Genomic DNA, 25,587 nt, shown 5'->3' on the forward strand with positions numbered 1-25,587 from the left:
ACTAATGTTGACTTTATAACTCCAGTCAGTATTTAAGACTTCAAACTCAACTTAAACTCAAAATCTTGTTTAAGGCATTTTAAGATATTTACAGGCCTAAAATTGAGATCATTGGATTTTAGACTCTAAATGGACCTGTGGAAACCCTGTCTTTTTTAATGTAGGGTATTTTTCAGCAATTATTATTGACCACTTATTCAATGCTTATATACTGCTTATAAATGCTACATAGGAGGATTTACAATAGCATGTTCCTTCTTGACCGCTTACTGATCGCTGTCTGACAGAACAGATAAGACAGAGAAAAATGTAAATTATGCTAAAAACCACGTCCACATGCATTTTTAGCCAAATTACATGAACGTCACTCGTTTTAAAGCTTCTGTAATAAAACAAATATGACATCAGAGAACAATCTGTCTTAATAAATATGTAAACCCAACGCTCAGTAATTTAATCTTCCAGAGAGCCACATGACAGTGAGTCATGCTGCTGTGACTCAGCATATCAACCATGCAAAAAGGCTCCAGAGGTTCGATTACACTTCATCTGAACTGCAAAATGGGCCAGAAGAGCAATTTCAGTCAATGAAACTATGACGCTGCCTCACAGTCTGGTTCCAGACATGTCGGAGAAACGTCCCTGTGGTGATTTCACACGCTATGTTGCTGAGTTCGCCCAAAACGGCGCCTTAATAACAAACCAGCATCAGCCAAAAACACTATATCAATAAGTGCTGTATTTGTAATGTTTCTGTGTGTGTGTGTGTGGGTGTGTGGGTGTGTGTGTGTGTGTGTGTGTGTGTGTGTGTGTGTGTGTGTGTGTGTGTGTTGGGACCAACCTTCATGCCAAAGGTAATCACAGTGATCAGCATCTTGAAAACTAAGGCCAGGGCGAGCTGCCACAGAGCAGTGTACAGCCCCGCTCCTGCTGGACGGTCAGCCAGACTGTTACCTACACCTGTTTCTGATGTGTTGGTTGGCTGGAAAGTATGAAGACAATAGAAGAGACAAAAACAGCAATGTTAAAGGGATAGATCAGATTATTTCAAGTGGAGCTGTATTAAATACTTTTTGATAATCAGTGTATTTTGTCTTTGTTGGTGGATTTAGTTGGCTGAAACCCTCACTCACCTGACTAGTAAGTGTGTTTCTTAGTGTCTATTTGCTTATTGTCAGAATTAGTATTCTAAATTAATGAGCAAGTTCGTGTTTATTTGCCATTAAATCATTTTCTTAGTTTTAAATTGCAGGAAAAAAGAAGAATCTTCAGCAGCCATGGGTTCAACTCCTGCCTACAGCCCTTTGCTGCATGTCATTCCCCATCTCGCTCTCCCCCTTTACCGTGCAGAAAATGGGAGTTGCTGTTCTACCACAGCCTTGATCTGTTAGTTTGTGTGTTACTGTGTGACTTTTTTAAGTAGCTAAAATACATTTTGTTGCTGACCCTGTCTATGTCAGGACACGGCTCACCTTCAGTGCACCACTCTGTGCTTCTACAAACTGGAGCTGTGCACATCATCATTTACTGCAGGTAATACACCGACTATCAATAAGTACCTCAAACAACCCAAAATCAAATTATCTCAACTTTCACTTTAAATGTATAGAGGGATTTAGAACAGAAACAAAACTAAAAAAGTATGCATAAAATACATTTGCCATCACTTAACAGAGTTAAAAAAAAAACATACTTTGTAAATGCACTAATTATCTACAACGTGACACCATTTAATTTTAATCAGATGCTCTAAAGCCCTGCATCTGTTAACTGTGTGGGAATAAAAATGACAAGCCACAATTCTCCCTCCACACAAATAAATCTTTCTCCTCCTTTCACCACACACACACACACACACAGTTTCAACCACCACACACACAGAGAGGCAACAGCTGACCTGTTTGTAGCCACAGAGCTGGGAGGAGTCGAGCAGAGAGCAGTCGTTGAACAGCTCAGAGATGAGCTCGGCTCCACTCATCCTGGTGTAGCTGTTCGGGTAAGCGATCAAGGCGGTCAGAGCGGCCACCACCAGCACCTCGATGACGGGGTAGTGACCCAAACGAGTGGATTTACCTTTAAAAGACATATATACTGGGGTTAGAAATGAAAGGAAAAAGGTTTCATTTAAATCACACAGTCTCCATGACTTCACTACTCACGTCTCCTGCACCAGGCGATGTTGGCCTTAATGAACAGCGCCCCCCAGAGGCCCCCAAATATTCCCAGCAGGATGAAGGGGGCCAGCTCCACCAGGTGCCACGGGGCATGAAACTCCACATAGAACAGCACCAGGCGGCTGTTTCCGAACGGGTTGATGGAGCGCAGAGTGAAGGCTGCGACCAGGGCGGCGAAAAATGACCGCCACAGTGTCTTCAGAGGGAAGTAATAACTGACCTGAAGGGAAGAAAAAGGGAAGAACATACATCAACAACAACAAAAAAAGCTCTATTAGTTAAGACAAACCTGTTTTTCTTTGCTGATATAAATGTGTATAGGGCTGCGACCAGTGATTATTTTCGTTACTGATTAATCTGCCAATCATTTTCTCGATTTGTTGTTCAATTGTTTGGTCCATAAAATGTCAGAAAATGGTGACAAATGAAGATCACTTTTTCCCAAAGACATCCTTAAATGACTTGTTTTGCCCATGACTCAAAGAAATTGAGTTAACTGACACAGACAACTAAAGAAGCCAACTGCGAAATGTTATTGTACATCATTTCACCCAGAAATAAATCATCAGTTGAGTGTGATGTTTGGTTTAAAACTGCTCTCTGAACTGGTCAAAGTAACAGTATCCCCATCCAGAAACTTTCCAGGGACTATAGCTCAGCATGGATTATGTAGATTCTTTTATTTCCCAAACAATCACTGCAAACACATTCTCGTTATTTGTCAGGGAAAGTGATTACAAGCCCGTTCAGATCAGTTTGGTTATCTGGAACTGGTAAAAAAACTGGCACTTGTTCTGACGCGAAAACAACATTCTGTTTGACTTTGCTTTGTGTGCTTCACTGTAATTAAAACAATTCTGTGTGTGTGTTTTTGCATACTTGTGGTGGATTTTTAGGTCACATGTTGCATCAGATATCCTCTGATTAAACAGATGCAGACAATGGGGAATACAAGACAAATGACTGAGACTGTTTAATCAGCAGTCGTCAATAAATAATTGAAACTCACCTCCTCCAGGCTGAACAGGACTCCTCCTATGGGGGCGCCAAAGGCCACAGACACACCAACTGCTGCTGCTGCAGATAACACCTGCAGGCACAAAAAACAAACGTCTGAATACCAATGCCGTTATAATCCAGTCAGGATTTCACCAGTAAAGTCACCAAACCATTTATTAGAAAGAATTTGATTCTGATTTTGTGAACAGATGATCTTTGGTACAGGCAATGTACCAGATAGGTGAGAGAGGGCTAGTCTGATCAAAACCAGTAGCTCAGATCATATACAACCACAGACCAGAGAGTTCACCTTAAACTACATATTTTTCCTCTAAATGTGGTGATATCTATCCACTTTGTTGGTTTTGGTGTGAGTTGCAGAGTTTTATTGGCCATAGAGTTGTCTGCCTTCTTTTGAATCTAATGGAACTAGACAAAAATACAATCATTATTAACCCGAGGACCATGCAGAAGGAAGCGTGCATCTGGTCAAGGAGGAGGGGCCCATGCACGTGACAGCAGGAAATTTTCAGGTTTCAAATTGAGCCATGGCAATCATAAGTTTGGGAATGGCTGACCTAAACGGATAAATACAACTACAGCAGGAAAAATATGTATTTTTGATGAGGGAATGAATTGTCCTTTTAGTATATTCTTGTAATATGAAATTAAAAAATTAAATAAGAATTGATATTTGAAAATTATCTTTCCTCATCAGCTGCTCTTTCTAGGATTTCAGATAATACACTCAAACATCATTCTTTTAAGTCACAGTGACATAAACAAACTAACAGATTGAGGCTGTGCTGAGGCTGAGCTACTCAAGGTAGGTGGTGAAAATATTCTAAATACAGGACAGACTTAAACCGATACTGATATTTAGGTGGATCCTTTTTAAGTGGCTAAAATTCCTTTTGTTGATGACTCTGTTCACAGCAGAGCTTCCATGCTGTTGCCCCTCTCTCCTTCTCTAAACTGGGATTGTACAAGCTGCCACTGACTGTAGCTAATACACTGACTATGGGTCAGTACCATGTCTATATTAACTAGCCATTTAACTCTGTTGTTTGAGAGAAAAACAAAACAAAACTGCAAACATCCACTTTCATTTAAAAGTGACTACCAATACAATAAGACATCTATTTCATGATTATCTCCCTCCTGCTGAAATGCCCCAAACTAGAAGACTGAACCCATAACTAGCAATAAAATCTTATTATTTATCCCCTCCCACCATCTGCTTCTGATCTTACCTCTCGCCGCTTGGCCTCATTCTTGCGGTACTTGGTGAACAGATGACACAATATGTTAGCGCAGCAGCATGCCACGTGCACCAGAGGGCCTTCCTTCCCTAAGCTTAGCCCGGAGGAGACAGCCAAAACCAGGGTGATGGTCTTAATGATCAGGGTCCACTTCCCCAGGTAGCCACGGATGATGAAGCCACTGAGGATGGTTTTAATCTGAGAAAAGACAGAGAGAGAAAGAGTCCATTTGTGCGTGTGTGGATTAGTTTGTGTGTGAAGAGACAATGAGGATGTGTTTGTGATTATGTGTGTGTTTATGTTAGGAAGGGATCGATTTAGATGTGCATGTGTGACAAGGAATGAGAGTGCACAACACTGATGGCAGGGAGGGAGAGAAGTAAGTGTTGTGGTTATTTGTCTTTCAAATAAGCAGTTAATCTTGCGTGCATGAGCCTGTCGACCACTGTCTGACCTTTTATTTAAGACCCATGAAATTAAAGATGAGAGCCGGAGCGAGAGAGAGACAGTTTATGTGTGCAGGGAAGCGCTGTATTTGTGTGTTTTTGTTCTGTATATATGAAATGGGTGAATCAGTTTGGACATGTTTGTGCTTAGTTGGATTTTCCACTTGTATTTCCAGAGTGTAAGCAAATCTTGAGCTTTTCACTTCCTTCGAAATAAAGAATGAAAAAACAGAGATGAAGAGAAAGTAAACACTGACAGCAGGATAACAGAGAGGATGGAGGGGGACTAGGCTGGTTTCTAGAGGCTGTTTACACCTGGTATTAACATGCGTCTTGGGTGATCCGATCACAAGTGAAAAGCTCTGAGTGTATGTTCACACCTGGCGTTACAATGTGTCTCCACATTGTGCTGCGATCCGATCTCACGCAAATAAATGGGGCACAACGTATTCATACAAAGAAAGAAAAAACTTCCTGAAAATCATTTACTGAATCTATAATAAGATACAAATAATTAAGAGTTTGTCAAAAACATTGTTTCACAAAGTTTATAAAATTTCCCATAATTCAACAATTCACAAAACTGCAAGATTTCTTAAGGGAGTCTGGACTTTCTTCTTGCACGACAAAGACGTAGCCTTTATTCACAACAATTGTACTTGTAACATCTGATGTTCACTGTCAATAAAGGGTTGTATTCTTTCATAAATTTACCGTAAATTGTAAAATAAAATGTGACTTTTATGATTTAGAGCAGTGATTCCCAAAGTGTGAGCCATGAAGAACCTGCAGGTGAGCCTTGAGAGGTCATGAAAAATTTTATTTATTTATTTATTTTAAAGTTACAATTTTGAAAGTCTGAAATCACCATAAAATATTTCTTATTAATTTTCTACAATGTAATCAGAACTAATAAATTAAAGCCATAGAAATTTAAATTATATGTTATTTTTCATTTATCTTACCTAGTTTAACAGGCGTTACACTGTATTTGGTGACCTGTCACATTAACACATATCTTATATCTTGTCATTCGTACAATTAGTCTTGTGTGTTCATCAGAGTTCGATTAAAGTCTTGGTGCACAACATTTTCAGATTTCAAATTGCGCCTTAACATTCATAAAATAGGGAAAGGCTGACCTGGAGCCTTTACAGAAAATAAATTATGAGCTACTAAATGATTGTTACCATTCATTCTGTTCTGTTCTTTTTTTTCCCCGTTTGTCTGTATATTTTGTTTAGGGTAGTATTTATTCCTTTGCGTGATCATCTGTTTTGTTTATTTGGGTGTAGGGGGCAGAGAGAAGAGATGAGCGACATGAGGAAACTCCGTGTACTTTGTTATGCTTATATGTTAACATATTGGAGCTGGTTTATGGTACACTCTTCCGTTGTCAAATTCTAGCTCTTTTCAAGAATTTTCAAGCTTTTCCAGCACCTTATAGCTGTGGTAAATTACATATTTATACACAAAGTAACTATTTAAACTCTTCATCATATTACATCAGATGTTATTGTGCTATAAACAACAAAAAAATATATTTAGAAACAGCATTCTACAGAGAGGCGACAAAATAAAGGAAAACACAATTAAGTTTCACGTTTCAAAATTGTAACCTGTCTGTATGTAGACTTGGCATCCTGTTATAACATGGCTCAGCCAATGACTCAGACAATTACTAGACAAATACCTTCAATTTTAATTTATTATGTTTCTTTTTTCCTCAACTTTTTTTTTTGTTAATCTCTTGCAAACAAGCAAGCTGAGTCCTTTTCATTTTGTGTGAAAGGCAAAAGCATTTAGGCTGTCTCTGACTTACTTTATTTCTTAACTAAAGTAATGCATTACTAAAGTGAGCAATAAAGAATTAAATATGTAATGAAAACTAAATGAAGAATGAAATGAAAAGTCAGTGCTTGGCATAAGAAATGTCTGATTAATATGTCAACTGATGCAGAAATACATGAAAAGGAACTCAACACATTGATGTTGCTGTTTTAAATACATTATCACTTGGAGTGCAGTTTTACCTCTGGTATTCCTGAGCCACATGCGTACGGAGCGAAGGCCCTGACCAGCGTGACGGCGAGGAAAGAGAAGAGTAACGCCCAGAAGATGTACATCAAGTAGTTCACTATGTAGGCGAACGCACCCTGCGGAGACACACAAACACACGCATACATATTTAAATAAGCAGATGTCATCATCTTAGTTAATAAGGAGAGCAGAAACATTTAAGTTATAAATTATATTTGATTCATTAACATCCAGGCTCTGCTGTGGCGTTATCTTGTGTCATGACAGCTTATAACCAGTAGATGGAACCAAAGTACTATTACATGATCTGCGGGATGTGAAATGTTAGTGCAAGTGTTTGCATGGCAGTTATTATTTATCTGAATTTATCAGTGAGAGAGCCGGAATGTATATGAAATCATGAAGAGTTTCACTGGCTCTCATGTGTAATCAAAAACTTCAAGCACTGAAGAAAACAGTGAGACACAATAAAACAGGCAGTAGTTCATAATCCTGGATCATGACATGGAATTCATTCAGTTTTCATGCTTTATTTATATGGAGTCATAAGACTGCCATAAAGGATAAATCTGTAAAAGAATAAGAAAACAAATGTTGGAATATAAAAGGGACTAAATAAAAGAATAAATAACTAATTACTTTTTTAAATGGACATATTTATTGCTTTTAAATAACTCACTTTTTTCTGTGTATTTTTTTTTATATTTATTTCTTTTATCCCTTTATTCTTTACTATTTTTATGTATTGCTTTTGCTTTTCCTTACATATTTATTTATTATATTTCCACTATTTACTTATTTATCCATTTAGTTATTCCTCTGAATATGTCACATTTATTTTCTTATTCTTTTACAGATTTATTCTTTTTTATGGCATTCCTATGACTGTAATCATAGGCTTGATATGTAAGCCCATTTCTGCTAATGTGATAGAAAGCCATTATAATGATAAACTTTCTGGAATAACAGCTTAGTATCTTAGTATATACTAAATAATACTTAGTATTTCATAATAATTAGTAACTCCAAATAATAATCAACTACTGGAAATAGTAGATTTTGAGATATTAAAGTTCGTATATCGTATATAGACTTACAACATCTTTTTTCATAGCATTGATGGACATGTGCTTCTTAAGCTTCCATAGCTTAAGACAGCTTGGCTGCTACATGTACAATCAATGGATCTAAGTTTGTACTGTAGCAAAGTTTTTTTTAAATGTCCTCCTACCTCTGATGTCCCCGTTATGAGCTCACCCCAGCTCTGCCACTGTGGACACCGGTCCCTCTCCTGGAACGTTGTCTCACTGGATGTCCAGCAGCAGTGCTCGTGGTTGAACCAGAAGCCAATGAGACAAACTCCATCCTTCATGTCTGTCAGCCAGTGGGCTGCGATGTCGATGCCACCGGCGAGAGCGCCTGGCCGAGAGAAGGACGAGTTCAGGGCAAAAACGACAAAGAAAAACATGCAAGTTTTAACTCTGTTCAAATGCTGCAGAAGCTTTACAGGTTACTTTTACCTATGTGGTTCAAGATGTACCAAGCAAACATCCATCATCAAATGTCACGTGCATCCTTCCTGGTCTAAACTGAACTTTTTGGCTTGCCAGGTGAAAAGAATAAAATGATGGTTGTTGCTAGCATAATGAATACTTGAGCAATATGTCACCCTGCCTATTTTCAGTGCAACATTAGAGCTATTTTGTAGTCCTACACCTGCTGTCTGTCACCACATGGGAATTAACTTTCAGCTGATGCAGGCTACGCAGAAATAAGAGGAGAGCTGTGAACAGGTGTGGACACTGACATTTTATAAAGATTACTATCTCTCATGGAAAAAAAACAGCTACCTGTCTGATAGGTTGAGTTTTATTTCCTCTGCTTCTAAAACTTGCCTCCTTGATACAAATGAGTTGAGAGGAAGTGGGTTTGTGGTAGTCTGCATTCACAGAAATACCTTTTAAAAAAAAATCACCAGCAGAGTGTTTTTTCCAGAAACTATTATCCAAGCCTCTCCAGTTAATTGATAGACATTACCGTCAAGCTGATTAAACTTTGTACCTGCTGCCTCAACTAGGACCAAATATTTACACAGTACATGTGAGCCTGTGCGGCTGAACGTGCATGATACCTGACATGAGTCCCACCAACAGCATGAGCAGCCATCCAGAGAAGGCATCACTGACGCTGTGCAGCAGAGCCACAGTTGACTGACGGCTCTTCTTAGTGATCTGGATGGACACGGAGATGAGATGGATATTAGAAAGTGATTACCATCATCATTATACTGTTTGTTTCATGTAGCACGCCCTCCCCAATGTCTAACCCAGTCTGCGCACATGGCCCTGACCAAGCCTCTCTGGGGATTTTTTTTAACCTCTCCATCACATTTATGTCTATATTAATTTGGATTTTCTGTAAAGATGTACACATCCAATTTTTGTCAGTCACAAACCACTTCCAGTAGATGATGTTTTTATAATTTTTATTATTAGTAGTAGTACTTTGACATGAGGCTAAAGCTTAACTGCAATTTGAAAAGCTTGTGTAGTTTGTGTGATGTAACTTGTGTAATGACATCCATCAAGCATTGTGAGGTGCTGCAAGATTCTGGCTTCACATGCGGTGAAGCTGTGAAGCTGAGAGACAGGGCTGTCTCTCAGCTTCACAGCTTCACCGCACGTGAAGCCACGTGAAGAACATTGGCATAATTTTCCATGATGCACTACTGAGGGTTTGCCATTTTATGTTCCAAAATGCAAAAAGGTTACTGTTTGTTAGTGTTTGTTATGCTTTTGTTTGGAATATGAGGGTTTTGACGGTGGTTTGTGTTGGTAAATGTAATTTTTCTGCTTTTTTATTGTAACACCATGAGTGAGGTGGCTAGTGCAGTGGTATCAAAGCACCGCAGTATGAGATGCATTCCCATCACATTACATGCAAATGCAGTCCTATACCAGATGCATGCCTTACGTCAATATCAGGTCCAGATACCAATATTTGGATCAGATTGGTCCCATCTCAATTTTTTGCAAGTATGTAAGCAAATAAAAATCAGATCAAATAATATGTTGTATATGGTATCAGTGATACTACATTTATATTGCTGCTTCAGTGCTAACTGAAGCTACTATGTTGCCTTGCTCAGAATATATTTATGTACACTGATCTAAGGTAATATACTTTTATTTTCTTCAAACTTTGGCTTCTTTTTTGGCACTTTAACGCTTGAATTTCCCACTGGATACCATAAAGTCAAAACTTGTCATACACTGGCTGTAAAAACAGAGCAGTTTCAGATTATTCAACTATGCAGGAAAACCAATACAGACAAGAGCTGCTAGCAAGAGCCAAGTACATAACCTCAATTCTCCAGTTTCGATGTGTGAATCTGGAGCTATAAATATAAACTCTAAGCAGGACGTGAAGAAGAAGATGGTCTGTTCTGTCAAGAGTGACCGCAAAATGGAGATTAAACTTTTACTAAAAGATTTTTATTGTGTGCTGACTATAACTTTGATACTCAAAAAGAATTATTCACCTTTTCACACTGTAAACAGTTCTTTGTGCTGGATAACTGTGATGTACATAAGATTTTTACATTCTTTCCCTTCTTAAAAAACACACTTCTTCCTCCTCTGCACTCCTCTGCATACCTCTCTGTGTCTGTCGCGGTCCTTGCTCTTCTCTCTGACCCAGTCGATGGTGTTGAAGTCTTCGTAGGTGCCCAATCCGGGCAGTGGGTCCTCCAGTGGGTCCACTAGTTTACTGGGGCCGTTACCGTTCATACCGGCTGCTCTACTGCTGCTGCTGCTGTAGTCCTCATAACCTCCTGGGAGGGAGGGAGAGAAAAGGAGGGAAAGAGGGAGGGACAGCGAGAAAAGGATTTGAGATGCACATTAAACATACTCACACACACAAAACAGCAGCCTTTTGCTTGATACCACGTTGTTCTTACTTTATAATTTGACTGTTTGCATTTTGGTCTATTGTCTTCTGCTATGTTGTGTTTTGGAGTTATTCACATTATATTATTTAAATATTTTGTTTGTGACTTGGATGCTACTTGTGCTTTTTGTGGTCAGAAGAGGTCATCAATGAATGAACAAGACAAGCATGTGACCTCCTTCACACATAGAGAAGCATAAACCTCCAGTAGTGTTTCCCACACATATACTATTGATATATCAGGCCCTGTGTGAACTGATTTCATCATATTTCAACACACACTCATAATAAAATCCACTCTGATGTTTCAATCTGCACAATCATAACTAAGGGTATAGCTGAAGGGCAAATACATTTCAACTAGCTGTTTTTTACGAAGGCAAAGAGTCCTGCAGTGTGAGGCGGTTGTTTTGTTTTGTAATACAAATACAAGAAAAAAATAATCAGATGTGATGAAGAATGAACACACAAGCCTTGACAAAGTGCTAACAGTGGGAAACCTATTATTATTGGTCACTATTGTTACTGAGTGAAGAAAATGGAGAGGCCCATGCACAAAAGAGCAGCAGAAAATATGCATTGTAACCTATTGTTGCGATGTTGATAAAACTACTCATGACAATACTGTATTAATGTGTGTTTCTTCGGGCAAAAACACGCAAAGTTGTGAGATCAGCTGCATTCTCTCAACAAAATGAGCTTAAGCACATGGCAGCGCCTGAGCTACAGTCTGCAACAATTGCCAGACAGCAGCAGCCAATCAGAAACAGCTCCGGACAGAAACAGGAAACAACACAGGAAGTCAAGCCCCTCCTGATTCTAGCTGTATGTAAGCAGCCAACAACAGGTTTGAGTTGAGTCATTATAGGACCAAAACTATCCAGTGCTTCCTTGTTGAGCTATGAGAAAAGAGCAGATACAGAGAGGAGGAACTGACGGAGATCCACATGCGAATGTACATGCTGAATAAAAACACAGTCAGTTATGTTTTCTTACTTGCTAATCAGATTTCAATTTCAGAAAGAAAAACATCACTCAACTATGTTCCTTTCCAATTATGTTGCATTCCTACATCTGGGCCGACCAGTTAGACTGGTTTTAAACACCAAGAATGTCTTTAGTGACATGTCTCTGTCACTAAGACACCAACAAACACAAACACCTACCTTTCTCTGTTACAGCTAAATTAAACCACATTTTGTAATATAGAGTATCTGTGAAGTTAGCAGAACCTTGTATCATTTATTATTTATATTCTTGTTCCTGTTTACATTTACTCTTGTTTCTACTGTTCCTACCATTTATATGTATATATATCTTGCTTGTTTAATTATTATCTATTGCTTTTTATTGATCCTACTTTTCTATATTGCTTTTCCATTTGCTACTGAGTTACAGCTAATTGCCCATTGAAGGAATAATAAAGGATTATCTTATCTTATATATAAAGAAAAAAAAAAAAACAAGCTGAAAAAATATGCACACATTTACATTAGTGCGTCATTTTGTCCTTATTTTTTACAGAGTATTTCTGCAAACATAATGAAGGTATTATAAAATATTTCAGCGGCAACTAAAAATAATACTGCTATAAAAAAAATCTTATGGCATCAGTTGTAAATTTTGAAACGGTATGTGTAATCAAGAAAGCACAGCCTACCGCCTTACCAAACTTTAAGAGTTATTTCTAAAAATTAAAAGAAGACAGGGCTGCTGTTGGCCAAATGCTGCACATTAACATCCATTAATGTCTGGCTGAGAACCTTTGAAATACTGAGCAAAAAGTATTAACTCTCTTCTTATTCTCTCCTGTGGAGCTTTTCTTCAACATCCTGAAAATGGCAGATGAGAGTCATAGTTTCATATCATTATGGCTACCGGCCAAAGAGACAGGAGAAATCACTCATTTTCTTTGGTATAAAGCTTTCAGACTTTCTATCATAATATGAGTCATCTTTTTTACCATAGTAAATTTTCTTGGAGGTCACTCAGAAAACTCTTTGAGTAACTGGATGGGAATGTCTGTTTCTGATTAATCTAGTTGGTTAATCCACTTCTGTATCACATAGAGTATACAAAAATATGTAACACTGCTATTGTCCCTTGTTACATAATTTATCATCATATTCCCCAACCCTATTTGAACCCACAAAATCATAATTTGCCCCCAAATTTTTATCAAGCTTTGTCTGGTTAGATTTCTCTGTTTTCTTCTCAAAGTGAGACTTTGTGCCTTATTCATGAGAGTTGAAAAAGATTCAATAAAGCCTTTTGGATGTACAATCACATAACCCGAACATACAAGATAATAACATGACAGAACAGACACAGGAATTAAAAAAAAAGGAGGGTCACATCTAGCACAAGGACACACAGACACAGAAGCTAACATATATAGCCTAATTAAGAAAAGTAAAGTTCACTTAATTCCAGACACTAGATATTAATTTTAACATATAAAGTGGAAAAAGAAGCACAACAACCAACCACAGAGATCTGTGGTTAACCTTTGTGGTTAAGTCATGGCTGCTATCAAAGGAGACATAAGAGCCTGAGTCAAAACATGCACTGACTAAGAAATGCACCCACACACCCACACACATGGAGATATGAGTGTTTCGAAGTCATTGAGTATCTACTGCTGTAGACTTGTGAGTCAAACAGCTCATACGGCTGTAGACACACAAACCGAGCATCAAAAAATGGTCTATATTTCTCTCACGCAGGCTGCGACACAGAAACATTAACCACATGACTCAGTGCCTGATGGGTCATAAATGCTCTTAATGATTACACTTCCCTGTGTTTAAGTTACACAGGTAAGCAAAACCATAACAAAGATTAATTTAATCTAGACATTTAACACATTTAACAAAAATGCAGGTAGAGGAATCTGCAGTAATGGTGTTGAAGCTCATACTGTACAACTTGTTATTCAAGAAAGACCTGTGTCAGCAGTATCAGGAGGTGACATCAGCCTTTCTTCAAATGCTAACTACATTTAAAACTCACTCACTCTCATTTATGACAGCATGAGAGCAGGGTGCAGACTTTATCAAACAGCATAAAGAAAAATCGGTGCTACAAACAACCTCTTCCTGAGTCTCAAACTCACCATTTTCCACCATAACCTCCTCATCCAGCTGCTTAGTCCAGAACTCCCAGTCCATCTCTCGCTCCTGTCTCCCCCAAAACACCCCACGCTGAGCACCCACAGTCAGTGTAACAACTCAAACTGCAAATCTCTTCCCTCCTCTCAACTCCTCTGGGAAGTAGGCTCCAACAGAGCACTTCCTCATTGGACACAAAGCTCCTGGAAATGAGCAATGATTGGCTAATCCATCTGGGAAGTAGGTGGTGTTTTGCTGAGCTGGTGGGAACTGTTTTTTTTGTAAGTGTTGGTGAGCCTTCTCTGATTGGCTAAGGTGGTTTACTGCGTAAAAATTAGGTCATGTGTGCATCAGATCTTGACCTTTTGAATCCTGTGGCTGTGTGATACACAGTGGTGCACAACAGGGTCAGGCTGTAGGTATATTTACTCTCAATTCAATCCATTCTGGGAAATACAGCCCTTTTGATAACACTGAAAAATACTGGAGAAAATCTGATGTAATATTTGGAAAAAAAAATAATGAACTGCACTTAAACAGATAGTTCAGATTATTTAACATGGGGTTGTATGAGGTACTTAAATAGTAATTTTACCTTGCAAAAACACAGGAGTTGCTGGTCTACTGCTGCCTCGATCAGTTAGTCTGTTTATGTTATAGTGGGATTTTGATCAGACCAAACTATCCTTTCAAAACACAGAAGTCACTCATTAACACAAACTAACATATCAAGGCAGCTGAAGACCAGCAACTCTCGTGTTCATGGGGTTAAAATGACAGATTTCACAGGTTGGTTTGGAGAGAGCTACATTTGGTTTATATAACCACAATTTCCCATCAGAAAAAGCTGTTCCAGGGCAAGGTAAAGTGGTGAAGATAATCTATTTTAAACTTAAACTTGATCTGATTTTTTTTTTACAAGGGTCTTTATTTAAGTGGCTAAACTATGTTGACCCTGTCCACAGCAGTACATTGTTTAGCTTCCTTGCTAGTACTCCTGTCTGCTTCTCTACGCTGGCAGCGTGCTGACCACCATCTACAGTAGAAAATAAACTTGATTATCAATAAGAACCTCATACAACCCCCACATTAAATAATCTGAATAATCTCTTTAACAATCTGGTTTAACAGAATTTCAAAGGCACTTAAAATAACATTTTGGAACTGGACTAAAATGAACCTACACTTATCCTAACCCTGCTATGACCTGAGGAGAAGTGTGTTACTGTACTTCCTCTCAAACAAAGGTCTGAGTTAGACCTCCATGAGATATACAGTGCTGTGTATTTAAAGTAGATATGATTAAACCACTGTCAAATTCTTTTGGCAGTAGTGCTTACATTGAGAAGTAAACTTGGGACTGGACTGTGGCAACTATTTATCCCTTACTTTCTGTCTGATGGCTTGATTTTCCTGGAAAAATTGTCTAAAGCTAAAAGTCAACATTGTAATACAGAGAGAGATAGAATGATGTGATTGAGCTTATACTTGAAAGTAGAACTAAAAAGCCTGTCTACTAGTGCCTTGAGAAAAACTAATGAGTGAAACAGGTTCTTTCAGTTAACTGCAGAAAGTAGGAGGTAGGAGGGGGGTTTCTGGCACAACTTCACCTACTTACAAGGTACACAGAGAAGGAAAAAAGAACAGTCTTCAAGGGTCAAATCTCCAGCAACAGTTGTAGTCAGCTTATGACCTTAAACAACCCTGGTGAAGACCACAAGACAAACTGCCTCAGAATCAAGTTGATCTCAATACTACAATTTAACAGGTTAAAAGCTGGTGCCAAGCAGTCATACGCAGAACCACACAGATATATAAGTGGACCAATATCGACCCAATATTGACCTATCACAGCTTTATCGGTATCAGCATATATGTTGTCTAGCATGTATGAAAACTTCTGAGGGGGGGGGTCTTTCAGGATGTCCCCAACAAAAAGATGGGACAATCTTTTTTTTCCATCCATAAGAAACACAATGACAGAATGCATGACTATTCAGAGAGATGCTGTTGGCTCTTGTTTTGGCACTCCAATGCCGTTTATCAGAAGCCTTTGAAAAATGCCCGTTTTATGATTTATGTTTTTAATCTGCACAATACACAGTTAGAGTGTTACCCACATCCTTTAACGGCACCAAACCATACTCCTGTTTCCAGTATAGCTGAAATACTCACTTGTGCTTCAGCTCATAAACTTTGTCTTTACCTGCTGCCATTTTCTTTCAAGTGCTTTCAAGTGTTGCTGCACATGTGCAACTTTCAACAGAGCTTAGAAAAAATCAAGATGGCTCACTCCTTAGCTACTTCTATCATCAAATCTGACTTTCTAGATTTACTAGCCCGAGGTGGCATTTTACTTGACCCTCCCTACGTCAAGTCTCCTTTGAAACCTCGACCAACTTCCTCCTTTCCTGTTTCCTGTACTTAGATATGCTATGTGCTAGGGTCATTTATGGTGAAAAGAACCAAATATATAGACACATCCTAAGTTAGCTAGGACTTTTTACAAACTTGGCATGTGATTATATACAGACTATGTCACTTTTACAGATCTCCTAGCAACATCTTTTAACTATCTTAAAAATTAGAAAGGGAAAAGTTGAGAAAGTTGACCAAGGTTCCACTGGGTAACAAACTGTTATTGGAGCACAAACCTAAAAGTGGTGGAACTTAGAAAATGTTAATTGGACAATCCTTTTTGTTCAGCCCTGCTATTTTGGTCATAGGTTTCTGTACGCCTAACAAAAACATCTAAAAGCAAAGATCTGTGATAGATAATAGGGGGTCTGTAGTCTAATTTGTGTCAGTTTTAGGGCTCCTTGACATGAATAAGTTTGAGAACTATTGCTAGACTGTGCAGTGCAAGGAGCTGAAGTCTATCCCAGGATACACAGAGGGAGAGGTCGGGTACACATCCCAGGGTTCACAGAGAAACATGAGCATGTTAATGGGAAACTGAGAGTCACTAAAAAGACGCCGCTAACATGGTAGTGCTGAGAAATCTGTGGCACAAGTACAACCAAACCAACTTGCCAAAAGCAAAACAATCCCAGCTACTTTTAATGTGCACAGTGCAAACTGATCCAGCATTAGCACTTCTCAGAAAATGGGTCAGCAACACTGAGTCCCTGGAGCAACTGCTTGTTTCCAGCAAGGGATGTCATGCTGAGCTCAGCACTCACTCTCTGTTTGGTGTGTGTGTGTGTGTGTGTGTGTGTGTGTGTGTGTATGTCCTGAGGGAACAGGACAGACTATAATGTTACATTTCCACAGAATGTCAACACACACTCACTCTTGATTCTTTACAGAAAACTGGAAAATTCGACATGCTCTCTTTGTCATATGACTGCATCGCTGTCTGCCAAAACTTCCACAGTATGTTATCTATTGCGGAATGATTTGCGCACACACACACACACACACACACACACACACACACACACACACACACACACACACACACACACACACAGTCTCCAGTGAGAGTTTGAACTTTGAACTCCTGAGGTCTGGTTGCCATGGGAATTGGCATCTCATGTGACCCCCATGACGCTTAGCGATTACAGGAACATGCTAATGTTGTGGACTGTCATTACTTTGCCAAGCCCAAGATTTTAAATCATATTTACCAGGTCAGAGGAAATTGAATAAAGAAGGAATGTGCGTCTGTGCAAATGATTCAATTAATTTTCATGACCATTTTACATGTGCTGGAAAGAAACCTTAAATACTGTATATGAGGATATGATACAACTGTCCAGCTGGAAAGTTCCAGAGAACTTCACAGAAACCTGGTTCGGACATTACAGGAAAGGACTTCTAAAGAATTTTTATTAAGTCGGGATGTCCTTTCATTGATGTCATGTTGGACTAAATCAAAACATAGTCCAAACTAATGAAAAAAGTTATATTTGTAGTCAGTCATCACAGCTATCTGCAGCGTTTTGTACAGCTGGGAGCCAAATGTGTTTTTTAATCATGAAAATAGGCTATACAATTTTACACTAGGCTGGTTCTACTTATTAAAGTACCAACACAAAAGCATAAAGTTTAAAAAAAAGTGTTGACAACATTACAATAGACACTGAAAATAATTGTTATTTGCAGCCATATTTAAAATGACATCTAGCCCTACACCATAACATACTGTGAAATCCCTACATAGGCGTACACTTCACATGCAAAAGGCGTCTGCATGATGGTTAATCTCATATAAAGCCTCATAAGCATAGTGTAAGATTAAAAGCTCAAGGTTCTCTTCAGTGGTGATGACTCAGTCAGTGTCTGAGTCACACCTTTCAAAGATTAGGTGGTTGTGATCACAGGGCTACACTATCTTTTGTATTATGTACTGTCACTATAGATTAATGTAATTCCAGAGCTCTTATCCTCCATTTGCACCAGTGGGTCATTTTGGACTTGTACTGGTAACTCCTAACTGTATGAATGTGAAGAAAGACATTGCTGTGAAAGGGAGCAAATCCTTTCTTCCTCGCATGGAGGAAGTAGGAATTATTCCTACTACAGACACAAAGCTGTGACAGATTGACAGCTGTTATGAAATTCACAGCTTTCAAACTGTCCCCAGATGACCTTCACTCACTTTCTACAGAGACTGCTGTTAGGAAACAGTTGAAAAATGGTTGCCCTTCCCTTTAACCCATTTTACCCTTCACTCATCTCTTTTTTATTTTCTCCCCTGCACATTTGTCACATGTGACCTGGTGAAGTAATCACTGTGGTATAAAAAAAAAGGGCAAACACATTGAACCCAAAGCCATGATTCATTTCCTGTCAATCATTATATCCTGTTGACTGTCTGATGAAGACAGTTCACTGCCCAAAACAGCAGCAGCAGAGGGGATGTAATGTCAATATAACTAGCAATAAAAACATAATTGACAGTGGCGATAAAGCAACAGGAATGGATTTAAACTAGATAGTCTGCAGTAAAAAGAGCAAAGTAAGCAAACCACAAAACATAAAAGCAACTCATAAAACCAGGAAACATGCAAAAAGAAAATAAAACGAGATTACTGCATTTCCTAATTTGCCCAATATTTTTTTAACCATACAATATCATCTGTTAGTGTTTCTCAATGAAGTTGGTATTTAGTTTCACTTTTCCTTTTTTACTTCTTTTCATGAGGTTGTGTGAGGTCCAGGAGTTGAGTGAAATGTTATTTTCAGGGCTGATACTGATATCAATTATTGGTTATTAAAGAAAACAATAATTTGGAACAGATATACATTTGCAGTAAAAATTAAAATCACATAAACTCCAACAGAAAACTTTGGTGACATGCCTTTAAGCATGTAAAAAAGAAAATAAAAAAAGCATGTTAAAAATTTCTTCTATTGATATACAGTATCTGCTGATATTCTTTATCTAATCCCAAAATGACATCAGGGCACTGAAACAGTAAACTTTCACTGGTATTTTTATTTTTTAAGTATAACTTACTATAAACTAAATCAACACAAATAGAACTTGAATCAAGAAAAGGACAAATATATAAATGTTGCCTAAAAAACAAACAAAAATCTCAAAAAATATATACGGACAATATATACAATACTAATATAGATAGCTGTGCTAGACCAGTGAACTGGCCTATCTGTCTGACTCTAACAAAAAGTGCAGGGAGCTGCCAGCAGCAAAAAGTTAACTGAAATCAGCATGTCTTCAGATTTAGTTACATCCATATAGAGCTGCAACTAATGATCATTTTCATTACTGATTAATGGAATGAATTGATAAGCTATCTTAAGCCTGTAAAATATGATATTGAATATGTAGGCCAGGACATCTCTGTAGCACGACAATATTTAATATTTAATGTAAAATGGTATTTTTACACACATTTCACCTTTAACAAATATTCCGCCTCTTGTGATTTGAAAATTGCACTTGGCCATATTGCGATTTCAGTAAAATTTGGATTAACTGCTCAGCCCTAAAAGGAAACAGAAAATATTTGCATTTGAGAAGCTGAAATCACAGAATCAGGACATTATTCCCTTAAAAAATGACTTAAAATGCAAAATAGTTGGGTATCAATTTCACATGTGACAACTAATTGATTTATCAACTAATAGTCACACTGTACACCATTAAATTACGAAATTAGGCATGAGGCAATAAGTCAGCGTGAGTCAGATGCAATAAACAGCATCTGCAAAGTTTGGTCTGAGAGAATGTTTTTTTTTCTTTTATCATGCACTGTTATCACCTCTTTTCTGTCTTTTTTCCTACAAAAACAAACAAAAAAAAGAAGGCGCAGGCGACGAAGGCAGACAACAAGGACAAGCAGTAACATGCTCACTTCCCTTACAAAGCAAAAGAATTTCACGTGAATAGCGGTCCATCTTCTGATAAACACAAAACTCTACATGCTCCTTTCATCTGATCCCTAAACCTTAGTCGAGAAGGTGCTTTCAACCTTTATTCATCCAGGGGACACAAACAAAACCCTGCTTTATACTGGGGCATTTTGAGCATGACTGCCTTGCTCAAGAGCACCTTCCTTGTACACTTGTTGTTGACAGAGGCATCAAACTACCATGATATTAATCCCAAGCTAGTACTTGGACTAGCAACTCCTCCTAAAACCAAACTCTCCTCTCTAAACACTGGAGGCTAATGAGTCCCTGAGCAACAGTTTTCACAAGACTAAATGATTAAGACTACACTAAGAAGGCTTGCTTGGCAACAAGTTCAAGTGTGCACTAATGAGCAGTTAGTTTATCCAGTAGCACTCACCTCAAGAGGGAAAGAAAAGCAAGAAGTGTGTGTTGAAATACTAAAAAGGCAGGAAACAAAATGCAAACTAAGATGTTAATCTAAAGGGTCAAATAAGGTGGTTTTGCTGCCTTATATATCAGCTATCCAATACTATCAGCCTGATTATAGCCTGTCACATCTATATATCAGTCTAAATCAGTATCTGCATTTATGTGTCTGATGTGTGCATATATGAAAAGTTTTTGTTGTTTTTAATAGAACATTATGCTGTTTTTATTTGCTAGCTTTATAAGTAGCATTTCATGTATATTTGATCTCTTTTCATAATTCAAGTTTAATATAGTTCTATTTGTGTGGAGTTTTCTTTTATTTCTAGTTGTTTATGAATATTAAAAATCAGTGAACGTTTACTGTGTCAGTGTCCTGATTTCATTTTGGACAATAAAGTTTATTGTTAAACTGGAAAGAATCCTGCCTCCAGGGGGGTTTCTGCACCTTTTCCAAATTAAAATTCAAGCACTTTTCAAGCCTTTTCAAGGTGCATTTCTATCCTCAAAATGACTGGGGTCTATTTTATTTATTTATCTGAAGCTGAAGCTGAAATTATGTTTCATGTTCGCATACTACAGAAGGGTAAAGAAAAACATAATAAGGTTACATGGTGGTGCCTGTCTGTAAGTAAGGTATACGTTTGCCCTACAGTGTGAATTTGCTGACTGGTAGAGACCTCACCGCGTCATAATAAATTACACCAAAACACTGCAAGAAACAGAGCATTGCCAAATTTTGAAGTAGCAAACTAAGCTAAACAGTTATAGTATCAGCCCAAAAAATCCAGTTTATTCACTAATATCTGCACAGACACCTTTTCAACCTACATCTACCATCACAGAGAAAACCACCAGTTTTTTGGCCGTCACTCCAAACTTTAATCACGCCTCCTGATTTCCCTGGAGCTTGACACACAATAAGCCGAGCAGCAAAGCACACACACAAACCTTGCAACTCCAGTTCTGCTGATTCTCCTGTTTCTACTTTAACTAAACCACCACACAGACACAGACTCTCTCTGGGTTATGATTTTCCTTCACAAACCACCATGAAATTGTAAAAAATACACGGTTGTCAGTTTTAAAATGAGACTGCGTTTCTTCACTCCCCCACAGAGCTGACACAGTGGAAACACATGGTCCAAACCCACAGAAGCTGCATCCATTGAAAGAAAACCTCGTCTCCAGACTTTCTTCCTGTTGGCACGGTCTTGTCTCTCAGTTTCAACTAGTGGGTAGGGTGTGAGGTTAGTGATGTCACAGTGACATCAGTAGTAACCAGGCAGCTGAGATCACTGTAAATCTGAGATCACTGTATAAAAGAAGGAATCTGAACATTAATTTTAGTTGCAGCTCAGGCTGCAACTAATAATTATTTTCATATCCGATTAATTGGTCAATTTTTTCCTTGACTTGATTAATAGTTGTTTGTTTTAAAATGTCAGGCAACGGTGAAAAAAAGTCAGTAAGTGTTTCTCAAAGCCCAAGATAATGTCCTCAGCTGTGCTGTCTCACTTACAACCCAAGATATTCAGTTTACTGTCATACAGAAGTAAAGAAACCAGAAAATATTAACATTTAAGAGGCTGAACATTTGGACTTTTTATCTTTAAAAAATACTTGAACTGATTTATCGATGATCAAAACAGTTTAATAGCAGGGTTTGTGATGAAACTATGAAGGGGTTTGTGATGAAACCATTACAGCATAGCAGTTTTTGGACTGATATATCTTTCTGTTTAGATGATAGAAGGAAGACCAATAACAATGATGTGATGCACCAATATTGCCAGGTTTATAGCTACAGCTAGCACTAGTGTAAACTGAAAGCATGTTATCCTGCTTTATTGTTTTGTTAACTTCTGGAAGAATGTGTTCTTCTGCAAAACAAAAAAATCCTGCAATGTTTTTAAGGAATCAGAATCATTTTGAGGAGAACCAACATAACATTTAAACTTCTCCACAGCACATTTTGACCATAATACATCTGCAGGAGGTTAAGAGGGTTGTTAATCTATATCAATGACTCAGTAATAGTCTTGCCAGAACTGCAGACTTTTTAAAAAAAACAAAGCCTAAAAACCTCTTCTCTCAAGCCAAAAATGTAAATGACCTCTCTAGCTTACACAGACGCTTCTCTTGGATCTCTGATCTAATTGACTATCTTGAGGCATCACTAAGCTGTGCTGCAGAGGTCTTTCAATGACGCCATGACGACATAAGCAAAGCAGTCATCAGTTCTGAAAAATGAACGATAAATCTCTTCTCTGTTCCTTGTTTGGAGTTAGTTGTACTAACAGAGACTCACTGACGTTAAGATGATGTTAGGCAGCCCTGGCCCTGATGTCACAGCTGCTGCCACAAACACTACTAATACTATAACTCACATTAATGGTTGTTTTCATGTTCTGATGTGAAGTCAGACCAACATACATCAAATCACATTGATACAGTGTGTGTGTGTTTGTGTGTGTGTGTGTGTGTATGAGAGAGTGACCGAATAGTCACTTAGTAACTGATTATTCAGATGTGTGACTGCAACTGGCTAAAATCATGTGACACACACTCATTGTCCCTGGTGATTACAGAGATAAATCTGAGGTTAGCCATTTAGCCACACTAGCATTTGCACAGCAAGGAAAAGAGGCCTCAAATCTTTCACAGCAGGATCAAAGGAAGCCAAGTTTTATGATGATTTCTTTGTTTAAAGAAATCATTACTGCTACTTAGATTTGATTCAGGATGTATTCAACCAAATCGGTCATATAAAACAGATGGATAAGGTGGCAAAATAAGATCGGTGTCGCCTGATGTTTTTGGTGATTGTTTTGTTTTTGGAAGGGATTTATATGAAACCTTTGACTTCCTTCCTTCCCTGCACCCTCTTCTATTAAAATTCTACTGTTGTAAATCTTTTACCACAATGTCTTTTCATTGTGCAAATAAATCAGAGTAAAAGGGACAAGTTACTGTTTACACACCAAGTTCAATAGTATTTGGCAAAGCCAAAGCAGAACGTACTGTTAAATTAACCCTGTTAAAAATTCATTTGTAAGACAATCTACTGCACAAACAAGCTGGCCACTGCAAGGATAAAACATTTGACGCAAGATTTGAAATTTTTAGGGGGGCATTTTTAGACAGTGGGCCAAGAGTAGCCAAGAAATGAGGGGAGGTGAGGTATGACATGAAGCTCAATAAGGGATGTTGCGATTACATGATCAGCGCCTTAAACTTCTTGGTCATCCTAGATTTGACTAACAGCGCAACTTATTAATTTCCCTGACTTCTAATAGTTTGTAGACATTCCTAATGTCCTCAAAGGATTTCATTTTGGCTGCTTGAGTTGTTTAATTTATTTTAAACAACTGAATATAGGTTGTCAAAAGTATCAATACGTCAATACTTTTCCAGCTTTTTAGGCAATACAATATTCCTGAATTATAGTATCAGAGGTAACAACATTATTTAAAAAAAAATCAAAGTGCTCATTCAAGACCTCAGTTCAGCTTTTATTGCCCTGCCTGAAATCTGGCTTTAGATGGTGTTGAACAACATTTTCAAAAACATTCTCCTATTCTGTGTACCTGAGACCTGTGTTTTCTGTTTGCTGTGGTATTGAGTAACATTGTTTCAAACTAGTATTATGCCAAAGTTTAAAATTTTGGTCCGTTTTATGGTGTTTTGATGGTATCCTCATACTGTCTGTGCAAAAATCACAAAAATGTTTCCACTTCCACGTTGAATATTTTCCTGAATGGCTGAAAAAGACAACCTGGGAATGGGAAATTTAAATTTGAATTTAATATTATTATTAATTATTCTGATGATGAAATTTCAGCCAATAAATAATATAATGCTGTAGTTATTTTAAACATTTCCAGTATGTTGTCCCAATGTCTCAACCACTTTTTGGAAATGTGACGTTTTATCAATGTTGCAGCAACATCATTACATAAAGTACAGGAAATGTCATGCAGAGGATGTTGAACACATGTAACAAAAATACCATAGAAAACCTGCAACGTTGTAACATTTCAACAATTTAGCAGCAACGTAATTTGCTACTATTATGTTGCTACATGCTACTTCATACTTTCTTTCCACTACATTATAGAGGGAAAGAGGACTGCAACTAAAAATTGTTGTCATTATCGATTTATCTGGTTAGACACAGCCCGAAGTCAATTCATTGTTTGGTCTATAATTTGTCAAAGAAAAAAAAAACTGTGAAAAATGCTCATCATGATTTCCAAGAGCCCAAAGTAATGTGAAATGGCTTCTTTTCTCCGACAAACAGTCAAACACCCAAAGAAAATTCATTGACTGTCATAAATGATAAAGAAAGGCAGCAAATCTTTACTTTTCAAAAGAAGGACGCTGCACAATTTTTGACAGTTTTGCTTGAAAAATGACGGCTTTATTTACCAATTAGTTACTTTTAGGATTAATATTTAACACATTGGAGGTTTTTAAAATTCAACAAACCAGTAGTTTCCAAAACTTTTAAGCATCTGATGTCTTGTTGATTCTTGGGCAGTTGTTAAATTAAGTGAAACCCCTAATCCACCTGTAACTGGACCTCATCACAACAACATCTGGCTGTGCAGGTACCTGAGTTGAGAGGAGGCACGTCGTCCGTGGAGGAGAAGTCCAGTGTGGCTCCTGCGATGTCCACCATATCATCATCATCGTCGTCACTTGAGTGATGATGAAGACCGTCAAAGCTCCCGGTTCGGTATCCGGGGTTTTCCATGCTGTCAAATCCTGTTTACAACAAGACAAGAAGAAGAAAAAGGAGAGGAGAGTTAAT

The 25,587-nt window shown here is 38.0% G+C and overlaps 1 protein-coding gene across 3 annotated transcripts in view; it reads right to left on the reverse strand.

Annotated features, from left to right (window-relative positions):
• clcn5b (Cl-/H+ antiporter 5b) overlaps positions 1 to 25,587 on the reverse strand; it is a 42,025-nt gene that overhangs the window by 15,757 nt on the left and 681 nt on the right. For 2 of the 3 annotated variants that reach the window (XM_084711876.1, XM_084711875.1), the window contains exons 2-11: positions 25,389 to 25,541; positions 10,578 to 10,753; positions 9,053 to 9,152; positions 8,153 to 8,340; positions 6,915 to 7,037; positions 4,427 to 4,633; positions 3,184 to 3,264; positions 2,160 to 2,394; positions 1,898 to 2,073; positions 842 to 982 (exon numbers count right to left, since the gene is read on the reverse strand). In XM_084711876.1, coding sequence (XP_084568002.1) covers positions 842 to 982; positions 1,898 to 2,073; positions 2,160 to 2,394; positions 3,184 to 3,264; positions 4,427 to 4,633; positions 6,915 to 7,037; positions 8,153 to 8,340; positions 9,053 to 9,152; positions 10,578 to 10,753; positions 25,389 to 25,530 — 1,569 coding nt within the window. In that variant the 5' untranslated portion in view covers positions 25,531 to 25,541. Of the gene's footprint in view, positions 1 to 841; positions 983 to 1,897; positions 2,074 to 2,159; positions 2,395 to 3,183; positions 3,265 to 4,426; positions 4,634 to 6,914; positions 7,038 to 8,152; positions 8,341 to 9,052; positions 9,153 to 10,577; positions 10,754 to 13,984; positions 14,136 to 25,388; positions 25,542 to 25,587 lie in introns of those variants that run through there. The other variant, XM_084711877.1, reaches the window with a different exon arrangement.

Source organism: Lutjanus erythropterus, chromosome 23, assembly GCF_056507025.1.
Source record: "Lutjanus erythropterus isolate fLutEry1 chromosome 23, fLutEry1.hap2, whole genome shotgun sequence".
In the NCBI taxonomy this organism is placed as follows: domain Eukaryota; kingdom Metazoa; phylum Chordata; class Actinopteri; order Lutjaniformes; family Lutjanidae; genus Lutjanus; species Lutjanus erythropterus.